Source organism: Melanerpes formicivorus, unplaced genomic scaffold, assembly GCF_026170545.1.
Source record: "Melanerpes formicivorus ecotype bairdi unplaced genomic scaffold, bMelFor1.0.p_v2 SCAF_56, whole genome shotgun sequence".
NCBI classification, from domain to species: Eukaryota; Metazoa; Chordata; class Aves; order Piciformes; family Picidae; genus Melanerpes; species Melanerpes formicivorus.
In genome coordinates this window covers 2465121-2484054 of record NW_027142408.1, presented here as the reverse complement: position 1 = coordinate 2484054, position 18934 = coordinate 2465121, and the positions used below count along the sequence as shown (strand labels likewise).

Sequence of the window (18934 nt, the reverse complement as noted above, 5' to 3'; positions counted from 1 at the left end):
TTAGGCATATCAATTGTTAGGGAATTCAAATAGTAGGTTTTAATTCTGTAACTGTAAATTTGAAGTGTCCTGCTAGTGTTGCTCCTGTTTTACAGGTGTGGTTATTGCTTCAGACTTGGAGAAATAAGCTCTACTGGTACCAAGTACTTGTGTTTTAACTGCTGTACTGATTCTGTGTTTTGAGAGCAAGTTGAAGTACAGAAATGCAATTCCCAGTAGAGCACGTGGCTTTGTACATGCTCTGGCAGTTAAGTGTCTGCAATATTAGAGTCTAGCTGTGATTTATTTATGCAGCAGGATAGACTTTGGGGTTGAAGCATTTAGCAAAAAAAGTTAGCAGCTGGTACAGAGATGTAGGATTCTTTGTGATAATTAATATGAGAACCAGTATGAGACAAAACAGCTTCTTCCCAAGGAGTGTGTTGCTTCCCAGTCTGCTCTTAATCAACTCTGCAATGCGCTTTGTTATTGGATGGGTTGATCCTTTTGTAGTTGAGCATCAAAATACTATATATTAAGTAGTTTTACTGCTGGGGTTGTTGCTTTCAGCTGTGAATTGTGCAGCAGCCTCTTTTTTCCTAGCAAAGTGATAGTACATCTTGCTGACATGCCTCTAGCTCCCTAAGTTGTTTTGATTTTTAGGCAAGTATATGTGTCACCAAGAAAATGCATGCAGATACCATTACATACCATTTCCCTCAGCACAATCCACTGTTCTCAGTAATATTTCTCTCTGTAGGTGTGTTTAAGAAACAACCCCCTCTATCATGCTGGAGCAGTTGCTTTTTCAATCAGTGCTGGAATTCCTAAAGTGGGTGTCCTAATGGAATCTGTTTGGAACATGAATGACAGCTGCCGATTTCAGCTTCGGTCACCCGAGAGCTTGAAGAACATGGAGAAAGCTAGCAAAACTACTGAGGCAAAGTAAGTGCTGAGAACACACACACATACACACACACACAGAATAATACTCTATGGAATTGATGACTGAGTCAAAATTGAAAGGAATCAAGGTCAGGTTTTTGTAAGCTTGAACTTTTTGCCACCTTCTGATTTCCTTGTTAACTCTGCTGAGCGTGCAGAAATGCTCCCTGCAGGAAAGGCATCTTTGGTTGTATGAAACCAGATTCAATCAAGACTTTGCTGCTGTGTTTCTTAAAGTTTCCAAGATTTTGTGTTTGAACTGATAGTGGTTTATGGAACTAACTGTTTCCAGGCTCTTCTTCATGGCAATGAGGGACTTGAAAAAAATGGACTTGAGAGTTGTCTCTTAAATGTTCCAATGAGGATGGTGCTTCACAGCTATGGAGTCAGTTCATTAAAATGTTATTGAAGGAACACACTGACACTTTGCCTATTGAAACAGGAAACATTTCACCTTTATTTTTCTTCATTCTAAGTAACATCTTTTATTCTAGACCTGAAAGCAAACAGGAACCAGTGAAAACTGAGATGGGTCCTCCACCATCCCCAGCTTCCACTTGTAGTGATGCATCCTCAATAGCAAGCAGTGCATCAATGCCATATAGTAAGTAATGTGTAGCTTGTAGTAACACAGAATATTTGTGTTGCTAAGAAGCTTTCATAAAAGACACTGTACAAAGATTTTTCTGCTCATTTCAGAATCCTTTTGGGTCATTCAGTCTGAACTGCAATGTATGTAAAGGTTGTAGATAGTCATAGAATTCTTAGGGTTGGAAGGGACCTCAAGGATCATCCAATTCCAACCCCCCTGCCATGGCCAGGGACACCTCACACAACTGTCAGTGTTAAATTTAAAGGTATTGGTGTAAGCAGTGACTACTTGATGTAAGGTGTATCTAAGCAAGCAGAACAGTTCTTAGAAGTATATTTCAGGAGGTCATCAGGAGGAACTCTGAAGTAAAGTTAGTTGTGATGGATTGCAATGTGATAGTGAGTTTCTTTACAGCCCAGAAATTGAACTTGGTTTGGAAAATTCCCTTTAAGATGAAACTGTTCGTGTACAGCTTGCCTTGTAGATGAACTTCAGTGCCTAAGGCAGTAGTTTGTCATCTGTTACATAAAATATCTAAAACTAGGCATTTTTTACTAGCATACAAAAGCAGTGGGAGGGAGAAGTCTTATAGTACAAGTTGTACCTAAAAACTGAAGAGGCTGCATTACAATTCCCATAAGTAAAGCATTTGTTCTCCTTTAAACCAAGAGATTTATAAAGGGTTAATTAAAATGCCATCACTTTCAAGCAATCTCACTTCTGCTCTTGTTGCTTCTAATTGTTTGCATGCTGCAGTTTTAAGAAGCATTCACCCAGGGAGCCAAATGCCTTGTCCAGTGACTGAGAATCTCATATGCTCAGATCTGCAGCACTAATCAATTTTACTAGTGCAGTCTTCTGCTGCTGCTTTCTCCTCTTTTCCAGCTCTTTCAGCTGTAATTTGTCACTGGCTGTGGTTTTGCTTTGGATTTCAAACTAGTGTCTGAAATTAGCTTCAGAGCTTAGGAGTTCCCTACTTCTTGCTTTAAATATGTCAATAATATTTATTACACTATATACTCAGTTGAGGAGATCAAAAGTTCCTGTGTTAGGTTAGCCATGTTGCATACTTAAATTTGATTCTGGGTGTACTACAGTTACTGTCCAGATATGTTCTCTTAGCAGCAAATCTAACTGTCTTGCAACTGCTATTAGCCTAAAGAGCTATTTTCTGCTTTATTTGATGCTCCTCTTAGATGTTCACCCAAAAAATCGACATGCAGTGGGCAAGCAGAACTTTTTTGGTAATGGTTGATATATAAAGCACTGTGGCAGGGCTGAATGAGGGGTCTTAAAATATCAGAGTCTTTACTTACAACACAAATACCAGCATTACCAAACCAGTTTTCTATATTGTGATTAGTTTGCTTCAATGTTCTTGAGTGGTGTAGAAAAATGAGGAAGTGACATGAGGTACCAGTAGGTAGCTCTGATTTAGTCTTGTCCTCTTGCTAATTTCTGCATTTGACCTTTAACAGTCTGTTTGGGGGGGGGGGGGGGGTGGGGGTGGGGGTGGTGATATTTGGTGTTTACTTGAGTGTATTTTGGTCTTTACTGACCATTGTGTTTTGTTGCTTTGATGAAGTATTTCAAGTCTCTTTTTTTGTCTCAGAGCGACGACGATCTACTCCTGCCCCAAAAGAGGAGGAGAAAGTGAATGAAGAGCAGTGGTCTCTGAGGGAAGTTGTGTTTGTGGAAGATGTTAAGAATGTTCCTGTTGGCAAGGTTTGTCTCAAATGCACAATTTCACCACCTTTGAGGGGGAGGGAAGAAAGCTTTTCCTTTTAGCTAAGCTGTTCAGAAGAGTTACAGTTCTAGGGATGCTTGTTTCTTACAGATGTGAATTTTGTCGTTTCCACTATCATTGTGGTTTGGACAAATAATAGACTGACTGTGTTGTGAATGAAATGGGATGAATCTTTAAAACTACCATTCTGGTTCTTGAAGTTCAACTACAGTATTAAGAAAAGCAGATGTAAGTTTATCCCAGTGAGACTGTGAAGAGTTGCATCTGTTGTGCCTGACTTCTGCATTTACTTCAGTTGAAGGTTTGGGTGAATCTTGTGCTTGGGCAAGGAGAGAGCAGAAATGTTTTGATTAGAATTTATATGCTTCATTAATAGGACTTTAAAGTTACTTGATTTATTACTCCAGAGCAAAACTGTTCATTTGGACCTTGTAGTTTTTCTCTTATCTGTCTAGTCATGAGGTCTGTAGTGACAGGTTGGACTCGATGATCCTCGAGGTCTCTTCCAACCTTGGTGATACTGTGATACTGTAAACTTCTGCTCTGACTTTAAAGAAAAATGCTTTCTCCTTTGGCATTGTTGTGTGACCTTAGGAGGGATTAGGTCATCTAGACAGCTCTCTGCTGTGCTCTTCAAAAGTGAGAGCAACGGGAAAGCCATTAAAGGTGTTCCACAAAATCAGAGGTTGAATTGCTTTCTACCTGATTCACAGAAGATAAAAAAGAGTTATCAGAATGGGAATAACTGTCCAACAGGAAACACTTGGGTTTAATTTGGGTTTACTTGTCTTGGAGTCAAATTGCTTTGAGCAGTATCTTTGAAAAGAGGAGGCCCACAATGAATTTTCATTGTCAAGTTTAGGCCATTTCTGCAAAAGGGAGTACGGAGCAACTTAATTCACTGGAACACTTCAGTTTCTGTCAGCAAGGTTTGAGGTCCATTAAAGTTGCTGGAACCGTTGTTTGCCTCTCATAGCAGCTTTGGGAAAGCACCTGCTGTCCTTCTGTGTCCTTCCTGTTTTCAGTGCCCAGGTGCTCAGGACAGAGGCTGGCTTAGTGTTTCTGCACACAGTTGTGAAGGTGTCTGCGTGTTGCATCAAGTGACTGTAATAAATACAGGAGAGCTTCAATTTTTGTATGCTGGTGTTTTCACTGAAGTACTAAAACTGCTAAGTGGGCTGTCTTCTGACTAGAGCTGTAGTGCTGAGTCTATTCTGGACCAGACATTTATGGCAGAGATGCTCTTTTTTTCCTTCAGCAAGCATGCTGTCCTTTTCCAGTGATGCGTAGACGTTCACTCTTCCCCTTCTGCAGTTTTGTAGCACTTTAGAGTTCAGATAGGACCCCACAGACAAAGCCACAATATTATTCTTTCTTTGCCTACTGCTGCCCAGTTTAAAGCCAGAAGTACAGTTTATGCCCTGTTAGAGGTTCTCTTTGTAATTTGGAGCAGTTGTGTGATGGTATAAAAAAGACTGGAGGCACCTCTGCCTGCAGAAGGGTTACTCTTTGTACTGTTCCCCTACAGGCTCTAGAACAGCTCGCATTGCTCACTGGGAAACAGGCATTTTTGTAACCTAGCTTGTTTTGAGCTGAATTAAGCACAGAGGATTTGAACTCTGAACAGTCTGACTGTTCCATACACAGTAACTTTTATGAATGCGTTCAGAGGTTCAGACTGCACAACCAGTCAGGCAGATTCAGGCTCTTAAGATTTCCTGGGTTAAGAAGCCATGCCCTTTTACAGTCCACCTAGCTACACCTTCATCTAATCTTAACCCCACTCTACCAAGTTCACCACTCAACCATATTGCTGAGTGCCACATCTTCCATGGTCTTTAGTTTGCTGAATGACATCCTAAAAAGTCTCATCTTTGATGGATTGGTATGAATGACCTCACTGACATGAGAATCTTGCATGATCATCCTTTATAACCTGAGAAATTGTTAGCTTCTGGTGTTTCAGAAAATTGGAAAGGCTTTACTGCTATGTAAGCACTTCTCTGTAGAAACAGTTGAGAGATTTGGGCCTAATCAAGACTGGCAGTTGCTTGTATCTAATTTTGTTCAGGCCTGAGAGCATACAGAGATTCTGCTTCTGCTCAAAATGGAAATGTTGGCTGTCCTTGCTGCTGCCCCTTTCCCTCTTAGCTTTGTTTTCCTTTTGAGAAAATTATGGTCTTAACTGGAAACTCTGAGGGCCTTGTTATTCAGTGATAGCATAAGATGTTTGCATATGAAGGAGACCCGTTTTGACAGCTCTGATTACATATGCAAGGCAGCAACTCTTTATAGAGGCTTAGAGTCTCAGAACTGATTGTGTCAGTGTGGAGCTGAATAAATTCCTAGAGGGGCAGAGAAAGACATGGATAGATGAAGCATGTCTGGATAGGCTTGCCTGCATCCTTCAGTCCTGGGGGACTTGGTAGAGAACTTTATCATTTGAGTTTGAGGAACAAGTAATAGGCCCACAACACTTTTGTTTGTGGGTTCTTTTTGTTTGGGTTATGAACAGTCATCTTGAGGAATGAGCACTAAGGCTCTGCAACAGAGGCTTTGAAAAATCTTAGTTGGGGCCAGAAAAAGAAAACAAAGTAATTTCCTGTTTCCTGTAGTGTGAGAGCTAATGAGCACTTAAAGAAGTAAGAGAAGTGTAGATATTTTTCTGTTGAGTTGTGAGCTAATGTTGGGAGCTCATGGCCACAAGGACAGTGTTTATTTCCAAAAGTAATTGGACAAATTGGTAAGAGAAGGGTGAATCCAGGCTATTAAACATGAGGCTGTCTTGCTGTTTCCAGTAGGTGAAAGCTGGAAGGATAACCTGGGAAGTGTCAGTAATAGTTGCTCTAGTCAGCTGGTGTTGGTTCCTGTTGGACAGAGGATGTTGAAATGGAGGAACCTTTGATCTGATTCAGGATGCTGATGAAGTCATTAAGAAATCCCAGGGGATTTTTAGCATTGATTTTTAGCAAGACAGCAAGGATAATAACCAAGAGCTGTAGAATCTTATCACTGATCATTGTAAACTTTTCTCTTTTCCTGATAAGACCTTTATTTTGAAGCAAATCATCGTAAAGAGTTTCCTGTTCAAAGCTTTTTGGTAAAACTGGGATGTGTTCTGCTTGTAGGTGCTAAAAGTGGATGGTGCTTACGTTGCTGTGAAATTTCCAGGCACCTCCAGTAATACAAACTGTCAGAGCAGCTCTAATTCAGATCCTGACCCTTCTTCCCTTCTCCAAGACTGCAGGCTGCTCAGAATAGATGAACTGCAGGTATGGCTGTGAAACAGCGAGGAAGCAATCAGTACTTTGAAATGCCAGCACTGTGTGCTTAATTGCATCTCACAATTTCGTGTGTGCTTTTCAGGTTGTCAAAACGGGTGGAACCCCCAAAGTCCCTGACTGTTTCCAAAGGACACCTAAGAAGCTGTGCATCCCTGAAAAAACAGAGATCCTAGCAGTGAATGTAGATTCAAAAGGTAAGCAGGACTCACCCTGTAAGATACTCTGTTGGATCCTGTGTGACCTGTCTCTCTTCTTAGTGGACAACTGCTGTCAAACTAACATAAACGATTGTTTCCATTGCTATTAGTAATTCCTTGAAAGTGCTTTAGTTAGGAGCTCTTTTACTGGCTGCCATCAGTAAAAGACTTTGACTTTTTTCTTTGTGTATATTTGAAGGAGTGCATGCTGTTCTGAAAACTGGGAACTGGGTTCGATACTGCATATTTGACCTTGCCACAGGAAAGGCTGAACAGGAAAATAATTTCCCTACTAGCAGCATTGCATTCCTGGGTCAGAATGAGAGAAGTGTTGCTATTTTTACAGCTGGACAGGTTTGTGCTTTTGTATCTCAATCATTTCACCTCACTGCACTTCACTTCCGTCATCTTTGAATGGGATGGTACAGCTTTTTGTCAGGCTTTTCCAAAGGCTGGCAAAGAAAGAGGTCTTCAAATGGATGGTGAAAGACTTGGCTGCTACCATTAACATTTTGCAGGTGCGAGGGGGAATAGCAATCTAATTCACTTAAGCACTTTGAATGACCTTAAGCAAAATCTGCCTTCAGTAAAAAGTAAAACAGAGGGGGGGAAAAGCTTGTCAGAGTAGTTCCCACATTAGTGCAAACTTGTTGCCTAGCTGTATTGCAGAATTGGCTCAGATGAAAGTCCACTCTTGAGAATGAATTGAAAATGTTAACCAAAAAGATGCATTTGATACTAGAAATGATAGGTCAAGATGCTGTGCACCTCTTTCTAGTCTCCTGTGTTAAGCATCTCCTTTCAGAGGATGATGCAGCTTGGTTGCACCATGCAGGCATCCACGAGGAGGGCTGAGAATACAGGTGCAAACAGTTTTAATATATCATAAGCAAATACATAAGAGACTTCTAGTAGCATGTACTGTGTTAAGCACACTTTGGGCACGTGAGAGAGGGAGTCTGGTATCTTGTGCTGTGCCAATGGGAGAGGATGGTGGAAGGGAGAGGTTTAGGTCAGTTGTTGGTCATTGTTGGCAGTGGAGCAGAAGTGGACCTTTTGTGAAAGTTAACCATTTATAAATTGTGGAGACTGAATGATAAAACTTTCTTCCCAAATGTAGGAATCTCCTATTATTCTTAGAGATGGAAATGGTACAATCTATCCCATGGCAAAAGATTGTATGGGTGGGATAAGAGACCCTGACTGGCTCGATCTTCCACCTATTAGTAGTCTTGGAATGGGTGTTCATTCCTTAACAAATCTTCCTGCTAACTCGACCATCAAAAAGAAAGCTGCTATTATCATTATGGCTGTTGAGGTAAAATATTTTCTTTACTACAGAATTATGTGCTTTTAACTCTTGCTTTTATAAAGTTGTGCTTAAAGCAGCTTCATGTTTGGCTGTCAATTCGGTTTCACTCTTGCAAAGAAACGAAACAGAGGAACAGAGGATTCTCTTGGAAACGTGAAATCACACACAGAATTTGCACAATAAAGTGAAAGATCCATTTTAGGGCTGCATGGCTTCTCTATCAGGCCTTTAACTAGTAGTACTTTTTTAGGTATTACTTTTAACACTGTTACTTTTTTATGGATACTACCAGGGTTCAATTTTGGTTTATGGGTGCACGTTCTTCCCAAGGGATCCAACACCTTGTTCTCTGTGAACACAATGTTCTTTCTTAATCTTCTGTTCTAACCACACATTAGGGAATGATGGGAACCTAGAGATTTAATTTTGATTATTTTTTTCCCACTTGAATTGCCTGTGGAGGTCTGTGCTCACTTGTGGTGCTGTAAGAATAGGTCTGCTATGAATTTATGTATCACAGTATCGCTAAGGTATCAGGCCTGTATAAACCCCTTGGTGGTTTGGTGCAGTTTAGTTAGATCAGCTGTGTGCTGTGCTGCCACCAGGAGGTATTGTGTACCTGTTAGACTGAGACTGATGTCTCTGTGGAGTATTCCATCACTGTGGAAAAGCTTGTCCATGGAGTGAGCCTCCCAGACCTTCAGCAGCTTCTCAGCCTGTCTGTTGCTTGTTTGAAGCAAATCTGTAAGAGCTAGTTTTGCTGGGCCACTTTCCCCATGTTACAAGTAGCCATCCTATTTTAAGAAGGCAGCTATGAAGCCAAAAGCATAGTGTTGTCAGCCTGATAGCTTCTGCTGCTTGAGACTCTCCTGTCCTCCAGCTTGTCTGTGCCTGCATGCATGCTGTTTTCTGTTCTTAACAGCGCTATAACCGCGTGTTCTCAACAGCTCCTGCTCTGACTTCCAGTCAGTGTTCTGCATTTAGACCTTTCTGTTCATTCAGAGATGGGAAGCTAAAAGAACTTAGTAAACTTTTGTACCTCTGCATTCTGTATTTGAAGTTGTTAAAATATTTTGTTCTTTTGAGTACAGAAACAAACTTTAATGCAGCACATTCTCCGCTGTGACTATGAGGCTTGCAGACAGTACCTGATGAACCTCGGACAAGCAATTATCTTGGATCAGAACCCGCAGATGCTGCAGACGTTCCTTGGCTACAGATGTGATGGGAACCGCAATATCCTGCATGCCTGTGTGTCTGTCTGCTTCCCAACCAGCAACAAAGAAACAAAAGAGGAAGAGGGTGAGCTCAACAGTGTCATGAAACCCTTTGAAAGCAAACTTTTTATGCACCTTCAAGAGCACTTGAAATAAAAGCTCATCCTTCATACGTAGCTGTCGTAAAATTGCAAAGCCTTTCAGAGGTGTTTAGGTGTTGGCTTTGTTACTCTTACAAGGATTGATGAGAATGTAGCAGTTTAGAGTACCAGACTGGTTTTGATTGTAAAAGACAACCTTTTCACATCCACATGTTTAGATTAAAAGAGCAATGAGGCTGGGGAGAGGTCTTGAACACAAGCCCTACAAGGAGAGGCTGAGGGAGCTGGGGTTGCTTAGCCTGGAGAAGAGGAGGCTCAGGGGAGACCTTATTGCTGTCTACAACTACCTGAAGGGAGGTTGTAGCCAGGAGGGGGTTGGTCTCTTCTCCCAGGCAGCCAGCACCAGAACAAGGGGACATAGTCTAAAACTGCACCAGGGGAAGTTTAGGCTGGAGGTGAGGAGAAAGTTCTTCCCAGAGAGAGTTGTTAGCCAATGGAATGTGCTGCCCAGGGAGGTGGTGGAGTCACCATCCCTGGAGGTGTTCAAGTGGGGATTGGATGTGGCACTTGGTGCCATGGTTTAGTAGTCAGGAGGTCTTGGGTGCCAGGTTGGACTTGATGATCTTTGAGGTCTTTTCCAACCTTACTGTTTCTGTGATTCTAAGTATTTTCCCCCCACTGTATCACTGGCATCCCCATTACAGTGCTGGTAAACTTTTAGGAGAAACAGTGTTCATTTTTGTTGGGTTTTTTTGTTTGTTTTTATGTTTGTTGCAAGTGATTTAATACATGTTAGTGCCTCCAATCAGAAATGTTGCTCCCAGTTGACATGTGCTAGAAAACATGAAAGTATGGCCTTCTGTTAATGGCAGTTCCTGACACCGTTTAAAAGATGTCTGTGTGGAAAATATGTTGTCAGAACAAGGTTGCTAAGTCAAGCACTCAAAAACCCTTAGGAAATGCCAGAATTGAGTTTACCCATGTGCTACACATGGGTGTGCATTGTGGAATGGTCTTTAATTACACCCTCATACTATTTTTTCCACAGGACTACCTCATTCAGTGCACAAGATGGACGGTGCTCACCGAATGGGTAGCTATTCAATATTTCTTTTTATCCTCATCATTCAGTGTGTGGCCCCATTCCTTCCTTACTGCACACCATACAAGCCCTGCACTGAGTAACAAATGAACTTCCTGCTGGGGTTTTTGTATGGTGCTGTCATGGAGTTTTAGTCATTTATAGAGCTTAATTGTTCCTCATATCCCTGTTTATAAAATGGGGGTACTGCTGCAGCTTTCTCATCTCTGGAAGGCATTACAGCTTGAAGTTTTTCTGTACTCAGAACTATTAACTGACTAATTTTGAGGCTGTTGTTTGAGAAGCCTAGGGCCTGGTCTAATTTTTGTGTGTCTGTGTGTAGGTGTTATTTCAAAGCACTTTATTCTGGATCTGGATTCATAGTAGTTTTAGTTGTTCTGTGAATGTCAATTCTTTCTTTGAGTCAGGCTCTCCTAGGTGCCCAGGAACGAGTAGAACATATCATGGTTATCTGTAAAAGCTTGTTTCACAAACTTCTGTGTGCTGTTAGATGTGGCAGAAATAGGTTCCAGCTCTCCAAGGTGATGTTCAGTGGCATTAAACACAGGACAGTGCTTTCCTCTCTCTGTCCCATTGCAGCAAACAAGGCATAAACAGCTCGCTCATTGTGCAACCGTTCATCTTTAGTGTGTTGTCCATCCTGTGCACTGATTGAGGCAGGGGTCTTGTGGTGGGGTGGGGGTCAAGACAAAAAAAACCCCAAACCAAACACAAAAAAACAAAACCAAAAACCCCAAAACAAAAATCCAGACAAGCCAACCCAACTGTGTCACTGAAGATTGTTTTCCTATGAGCACACAAGGAAGCTGAAATAAGGATGCATGGGCAAACTTAATCTGGCATTTCCTAATTCGAGTGCTTGTCTCTGCAACCTTCACATCTTTTCAGTAACTTCATTTGGATGTAATTCAACTTTCTGAAAAATGAGAATGGTGAACTCAACAGGCTTTTAACCCCCCTCTGCCTCTCTCTTTCCCCTCAAAGGGGATTCATGTGTTTATCACACTCACCTTCCACTGTAACTGTTAGTGATGGATATTAGGAGAAGGTTAATTTCTTTGCATCAGCTGGAGGGCAGTGGTGACTGATGTTATGGTCTGTGAATTACTCACCCACCTGTTAAGCTGTAGAAAGTTCCAGTTAGGAGTACAGGTTTCAGACTCCAGATACGATGTGCCTTAACAATGGCAGAACGTGCAGCCTCTCCCCAGTTAATAGCTGCCTGAGATTCCTCACTCTTCTTTGTGTAGATTCCTCCTTAAATGCCAGGAGGGGAATATTGAGGGCAGGGATCAAGTGGGCTTTTGTCCTTGGGTCCCATGCCTAGCTTTGCCATAGCTCCTACAGCACTGTAGAAATGAATTGCAGGAAGAGTGGCCCCAGACACTGTATTGCAGAAATACACTTTGTCCTCCCAGTCTGTACAAAAAAACTGTCTTTCACTCTGTTGTAAGGAGAACTGCCCTCTCCTAGCCTGCATGGTGCTGAAAGGGCTTTCTCTTTCAATTCCTGATGGAGCCATGGCTGCAGTGATTCCTAATTTGCTGTGCAGGGCCTGTGCAGTCTTTGTCAGTGGCTCCTAAAGAGGCAGTGACCATTACCCTGTGCAGCCTTTGCATATCTGACTTTACTGCTTTGTCTGTCTCTTCATCTTGCAGTTAAAATCTACCTGAGGTCTTTGATTCAGGTGGCTGCAACCAGTTGTACTGTAACTGTGCAACTGGGCAACGATTTACATTCTGGATAGCACTTGGCACAGTTCAGTCCTCACACTAGGACCTTTAGGAGGTCTTACGGTGCTTAGAGTTTCAGATGTTACAAGAGATGCTCATTCTTTCTGAGGTGAACTGATTGTGCAACCTTACTGTGCTTGTATCACAGTTTCTTTTCCTGGGCATGCTCCTAAGTAGGCTGTGTATCTTACAAGCCCCCAGCTTTGAGCAGCTGTTCACAGCACTCCTTTCTGAAGTGTAGCTTTTTTTCCATGTGACATTCTGGGGTTTTTTTTGCTCACAAGTAATGTTGAAGCCTTGAACTCAGCAAGTGTCTAGAATTACCTCTGTGCTAGGTCATTGTCTCTTGATAATGCTGGAAACTGAAAGTTTGTTCTGGATTTTGGATGTCTTGAATGTCCTTGATGGCCTTTTGGAAGCCAAACTCAGTCACAATCATGGTTAAGCTTGCCCAAAATAAAACAACCACCCTGTGTATGAATCCCAAACCTTACAAACCTGTTAGCCACATTTCATGCTTTTTATACTTCCTTCCTTCCTTCCCAAGTGACTCCTGGCACTAACACTTGCCTTCATTTTCAGAAGCTGAGCGCTCTGAAAGGAATACCTTTGCTGAAAGACTCTCGGCTGTGGAAGCCATCGCAAATGCAATCTCTGTGGTGTCAAGCAATGGCCCAGGAAATCGGGCAGGATCATCGAGCAGCAGGAGGTAAACTGACTAGTGCTTGCTCCTTGTTTCCTATATGCTCATTGCCCTGTCAATTGCCAGGCTCTTAAGAATTCCTTCATTCACTCTAGCTTAAGTACTGCTTAAGTATGGCTCGTTTAAAGTCAGTCTCTGTTCTTCGAGTACCAAGCTAGCACTCTAAAGGTTTGGGGTTTCTCTTGAAGCCTTTTCTGGTGTGAGAACTAATAGTGGGATATTACTAAACTAATTTTGTTTGCTGGGGTTGAAGCATTGTCTCCTCAGTTGTGAAGTGGAAATGCTTCTCCTTGTGGGGAAAGGGAATTTGAGGGTAAGCTCTAGTGTTCCTTACCAAGGAGAATTAGGTATCACTGAAGCACTGCAACAGTGCCCAGGCTCATTCTCTTAAGAGACTTTCTGAGGGAGCCGGTCACTTGCAGAGATGAGTGAGACTGAGATCAACGTAACACCATCGGGGAAGAACTTGATTCTTCTTACCCTAAGCAATCATTATTATAGTGGAAGCCCTTTGTGTTGAGGTGGCTCTGAATGATAGGTTGTGGCTCTGACAGAATCCTGATTTCTGATGAAATGTATGGTCTTCCACCCAGCGTGATGGTAACTGGGTGGTGCTCATGTCAAGAGACTTTGGTGGTATCTGTACTGAGTTCTAGCCAGTTCAGAGCACTGTGGATGAGGGCACAGTACAGTTTTTTACTTAACTCCACAGTCATTTGTCACTGATGTGAAAGGATGTCGTTGTCTTTCCCTAGCTGCAGTCCTCATTACTGTGATTTTTATTTCTCTTTTTGATGTGGGGTAAGGCTTGAAGCTTCCTTCTCATATTCCATAGCAGACATTACTCTTAAGAGGCAGTGCATTAAAAGAAAGAGGCCAAACAAACAAGAAATAACAAAACTACTTTATGTCTGTACCTCTCTGGTTGTATCACACTGGGTTCTTTGGCTTCCACCTTATTCTACCACCTTTCTTTCTTGAAATTGTTTACTTACTGTCCTTAGTGAAGTAGCACTTTCATGTTAGATAACTGGAAACAACTCCTTTCAGGGGGAAAATTAAGCCTAATTTTTATTATTTCATTGACCTTTTGTGCTTAGCTTTTTAAAACCCAGCAGCAACTAAAGCAAATCCTTGCACAAGCTTAACCCCTCCGGCAATGAGGTTGGGGTGAAAGGAGCATCAAGTAGTAGCAATAATGCCCATCAGCTGCTGCTTGCTGCAGCAAGGGACAGTGCTGTGGTGACCAGGGATGTGTTCTGGGCTCAGCTCTGTCTTGATATATTGCTGGCTGACTCTCCTTTGGGACATGGTTTAGTGGGCCTGGTGGTGTCGACAGTTGCACTTGATAGAATAGAATAGAATAAACCAGGTTGGAAAACATCATCAAGTCCAACCCGTATTAGAGGTCTCCTCCAACCTTAATGATTCTATGATTCTTCCAAGGCCATTATATTGTATTGGAAAAGAAAAAATGGTATACAGGAATGAAAGATACCTCCTTGTTCATTCTTCATTGTGCTGAAAAAAGGTGGAGATAAGAATTACTTGGTTTTACTCTGCAGTTTGAACTTGTGTTGGACAGTCTTCTAATTAAAAATTGTGAATGCAAATGAGATTGAGGTTCTAAACCTTGCTTTTGTATTTAGTTTGAGATTAAGGGAAATGATGAGAAGATCCTTGAGAGCTGCTGGACTGGGCAGACATGAGGCTGGTGCTTCGTCAAGTGATCACCAGGACCCAGTTTCTCCCCCAATAGCTCCTCCCAGCTGGGTTCCAGATCCTCCTGCAATGGATCCGGGTAAGTCTGCTTATATCTCACGTTGGACTGTAGAGTAAGTTTAATAAAGGAACGGATGGCTTTTAAGGTGAATCACTTAGATTTCAGCATGAGACTAAAATACCTGGTGTCATTGAGGTAGCAAGAGATCACTGAGGTAGTTTTAAGAGTTTACTGAAGCCTTCCCAGCTGGTTTTAATCCAGTATGTGTGTTTGGTAATGCTAGCGTCAAACTCCTGTACAGTGTGTCTTGTAATGCCGAGTTAACGTTACTGATCTAGGGATGTGGCCATTTGTAGAGAGGAAGCCTGCAGTGTGTTAGACACTACAGAAAGAGCATGTTGTTAGGGATGTTTTTATGTATTGATATACATCCTGCTGTTCTGTTTACTGAAAGATGGTGACATTGATTTTATCCTGGCCCCCGCTGTGGGATCTCTTACCACAGCAGCGACTGGCACCGGCCAAGGACCTAGCACCTCCACGATACCAGGTGAGGACATACTGCTTATCTGATTCTACTTTAGAAGGAGAGTGATCTCAAAAGCCATCTTTGTTTGTGCAGACTTTCTGCATGTGGAAAGACTTCTTAGAAGAAGATTGGACTGAAGCACAATTTCACAAGTGTGCAGAAAGTAAATGAAGCTTCACGCTGTGTTCTGTGTAAAAATCATTTTTACCTGGTGGATGCCCAGTGTGTAAAAATATGGTAATCAGTATGAAATTGGGACTGCTCTCTGTATTTCAGAGTGTCATTTGGAGCTAAAATTTAAAGTGCTTCACTGAAATGTTGCTGAAGCTGGCAAACCGCTGAAGAGTCAAGCTGCTGATTAATCACCCCAATGAAACTCTGAGTTAATTGCTTTTAATAGTTTTGGGGGGGGGTGTTTTGAGGAAAAAAATGGTTCTCTGCAAGATGGGTTTGTTTTTTTCTTCTTACAGGTCCTTCTACTGAGCCATCTGTAGTGGAATCAAAGGATCGGAAAGCAAACGCTCACATCATCCTGAAGCTGCTGTGTGACAGTGTTGTTTTACAGCCTTACCTCCGAGAGCTACTGTCAGCTAAGTAAGGATTTGCATCGGGGTTCCCACTCTCCTGGGTCATGTCATATGCCCTCAGAGTTACTACATTTAGAATCCTTTTCAAAAAGATTATTTAAAGGTGCATGAGTGAAAATGGAGACTGCTTAAGTTATTGACTGTGCCAAATACAGGGCCAGTGGCATCCTGGCCTGCATTAGGAATGGTGTGGCCAGCAGGAGCAGGGAAGTCATTGTGCCCCTGTACTCGGCACTGGTTAGGCCACACCTTGAGTACTGTGCCCAGTTCTGGGCCCCTCAATTTAAGAAGGACATCGAGACACTTGAACGTGTCCAGAGAAGGGCAACAAGGCTGGGGAGAGGCCTTGAGCACAGCCCTGTGAGGAGAGGCTGAGGGAGCTGGGGTTGTTTAACCTGGAGAAGAGGAGACTCAGGGGTGACCTCATTGCCCTCTACAACTACCTGAAAGGTGGTTGTAGCCAGGTGGGGGTTGGTCTCTTCTCCCAGGCAACCAGCACCAGAACAAGAGGACGCAGTCTCAAGCTGCACCAGGGGAAGTTTAGGCTTGAGGTGAGGAGAAAGTTCTTCACTGAGAGAGTCATTCATCATTGGAATGGGCTGCATGGGGAGGTGGTGGAGTCACCATCCCTGGAGGTGTTCAAGAGGGGATTGGATGTGGCACTTGGTTCCATGGTCTCGTCATAGTAAGTATAGAATAGAATAAACCAGGTTGGAAGAGACCTTCAAGATCATCACATCCCACCTATCATCCAACCCACCTAATCAACTAAACTATGTAGCGAAGCACCCTGTCAAGTCTCCTCCTGAACACCTCCAATGATGGTGGTGACATGAGGTCTGTGGTGACAGGTTGGACTCGATGATCCTCGAGTTCTCTTCCAACCTTAGCGATGCTGTGAGACTGTGCACTGCCAGCCTGCTGAATTTGCTCTGGTTTCACAGGAATAAAACAAATACAGGAGTGCTTACTCACTTGGTGGTGTTTCTGCTGGCACAAGATTAGCAGTACTAAGTTCTCATGGATTTGTTTCCTATCTCTTCTGGAATAACAAAAACAAAATGAGTGTGTGTTGATGTGGGGGTTTTGTTGTTTTCCTTTCCCCCCCAGGGATGCACGAGGCATGACACCGTTCATGTCAGCGGTGAGCGGCCGGGCATATCCTGCTGCAATCACAATCCTAGAAACTGCCCAGAAAATTGCTAAAGGTAACAGCACTGGCACTCATCATTAGCTTGTGCTTTCCTTCTCCAGTTGGGTATGTTTGCAGATTCATTATTAGCAGTGCTTGTTGTGGCTGACATTCCATGGGCTTCAGCAGCTGGTGAAGGTGGGAAACAACTCTTTTGGTGGCACTGCACGCTTTGAAAGTCTTGCTCTTCTGGAGCATTTTCCTGATCTATTATGACAGACTTCTGTGAATATTAGTGCTTTTGTGTTCTTTATAGAGTTGTCCATCTTTCATTGCTTCATAAACATCAGAGGAATGTGAGGAGGAAGTTCTTCACCATGAGAGTGGTGAAGCACTGGAATGGGTTGTCCAGGGAGGTGGTTGGGGCCCTGTCCCTGGAGGTGTTTAAGCCCAGGCTGGACGAGGCTCTGGCCAGGCTGATCTAGTGTGGGGTGTCCCTGCCCATGGCAGGGGGGTTGGAACTAGATGATCCTTGTGGTCCCTTCCAACCCTGACTGATACTATGAGATACTATGAGGATTAAGGAGTAGGCTGGAACTTCTGTCTTTGAACAGGAAAAAACCTGATAGGATAAGGCAGCACGCCAAGCTAGAGCCTGTTCCTGAGCACAGTTGTATACAAACACGTGTTTTGTGACTTGATGTTGGCATTTAATCATTTAAGAGAAATATGTGAAGTGGATCTTCACAAGGAACAGATTAGAACTGTGGTGTGACCAGGTCTATAAAAATCTGTGCACTCCTTAGAAGAATATAATGAATGAAGTATTTTTGTATTCCTTCACAATGGTGATCCACCGAATTGAGCAGAGTATCAGTCAGTTAGGAACTGGGGAAGAGTTGGGGGTTGTATTTTTCAGTCAGCTTCTGTGAGAAACACCTGGGATGTGACAAGCAGAAAGCTCTCTGAAAACACTGACACAGAGGCTTTATTCAAACTAAGTCTGGATGAGATTTCTGTACCGGCGAGCAGCCCTGGAGCGCAGGCTCTGTTGTTGGGAGGGTGGTTATTTAGGGCTGTTGTTTTTAACCCTGGGATCCAATTGTTCTTTCAGCTGAAGCAACTTCCAGTGAAAAAGAAGATGATGTGTTTATGGGAATGGTTTGTCCTTCTGGTACAAATCCAGATGACTCTCCTTTGTATGTTTTGTGCTGTAATGATACGTGCAGTTTCACCTGGACTGGTGCAGAGCACATTAACCAGGTAAGGCTGCTTTTTGGTTACTTCTGAATTGTTCAGTACATAGAAATGTGTTTCAACCATGTATTGTGGTAGTCTCCTAATCTAATTTTGAAATTATGGAGGTTGTATTGTTTTAGTTACTGTAACTTTTTCAGTGTGGTGTAGTTATTGCATCCCCTAATAGCTGTGTCCGTTGAAAGCTGGCTGAGTTGGTCAGAATAGGGCTGTTCATGGCTGTGGCTTTTCCCCTCTCTGGCTGGCTCTGGCCAGGACTTTGATAGAAACAGCTCTCTGAAAACACTACTTTGTAAACTGTTGTGTTGTGTTATTTTAACAGCTTTGTTGTAACCTGAAATGCTGTGAACTTGCAAGTGTTATAGGGAGAAAACCTTATCATATTGGTGGCAATTTTTTCCCCTTTAGGATATATTTGAATGCCGAACGTGTGGCCTCTTGGAGTCACTTTGCTGTTGCACAGAATGTGCAAGGGTCTGTCACAAAGGACATGACTGCAAGTAAGTATTGTGCTCTGGTTCTTCTAATTGAACCAATATTTGGTGGTATCATTTGTTTACTGATAGTTAATAGTATTTCTCCTTAGTTGAAGTGCTCAGCTCTGTGAGAGAAAGAAGGTTGTTAAAACACTTAAACTATCTTCTTTTCCTGTAATCTTGGTGAGATTTGCAGGTTAGAATTGAAAGAGTAACCTGAAGCAGTCTTGTACTTTTCACTTTGTAGAATTTGAAGTAAATGAGTAATTCTCTCTCTCTCAAGGTGCTTGGTTTTCTAAGAATAATATATCTAAATAG

General features: G+C 42.5%; 1 protein-coding gene across 11 annotated transcripts in view; it reads left to right on the top strand.

The window, feature by feature from the left end:
• Positions 1-18934, top strand: part of UBR5 (ubiquitin protein ligase E3 component n-recognin 5) — an 87118-nt gene that overhangs the window by 42614 nt on the left and 25570 nt on the right. For 7 of the 11 annotated variants that reach the window (XM_068161191.1, XM_068161194.1, XM_068161192.1 and 4 more), the window contains 16 exons: positions 740-924; positions 1419-1528; positions 3129-3241; positions 6392-6535; positions 6630-6741; positions 6944-7098; positions 7865-8062; positions 9148-9358; positions 10423-10467; positions 12792-12918; positions 14562-14713; positions 15090-15185; positions 15635-15758; positions 16862-16959; positions 17998-18146; positions 18549-18640. In XM_068161191.1, coding sequence (XP_068017292.1) covers positions 740-924; positions 1419-1528; positions 3129-3241; positions 6392-6535; positions 6630-6741; positions 6944-7098; positions 7865-8062; positions 9148-9358; positions 10423-10467; positions 12792-12918; positions 14562-14713; positions 15090-15185; positions 15635-15758; positions 16862-16959; positions 17998-18146; positions 18549-18640 — 2111 coding nt within the window. The remainder of the gene's footprint in view (positions 1-739; positions 925-1418; positions 1529-3128; positions 3242-6391; positions 6536-6629; positions 6742-6943; positions 7099-7864; positions 8063-9147; positions 9359-10422; positions 10468-12791; positions 12919-14561; positions 14714-15089; positions 15186-15634; positions 15759-16861; positions 16960-17997; positions 18147-18548; positions 18641-18934) is intronic. The other 4 variants (XM_068161189.1, XM_068161187.1, XM_068161188.1 and 1 more) reach the window with 3 other exon arrangements.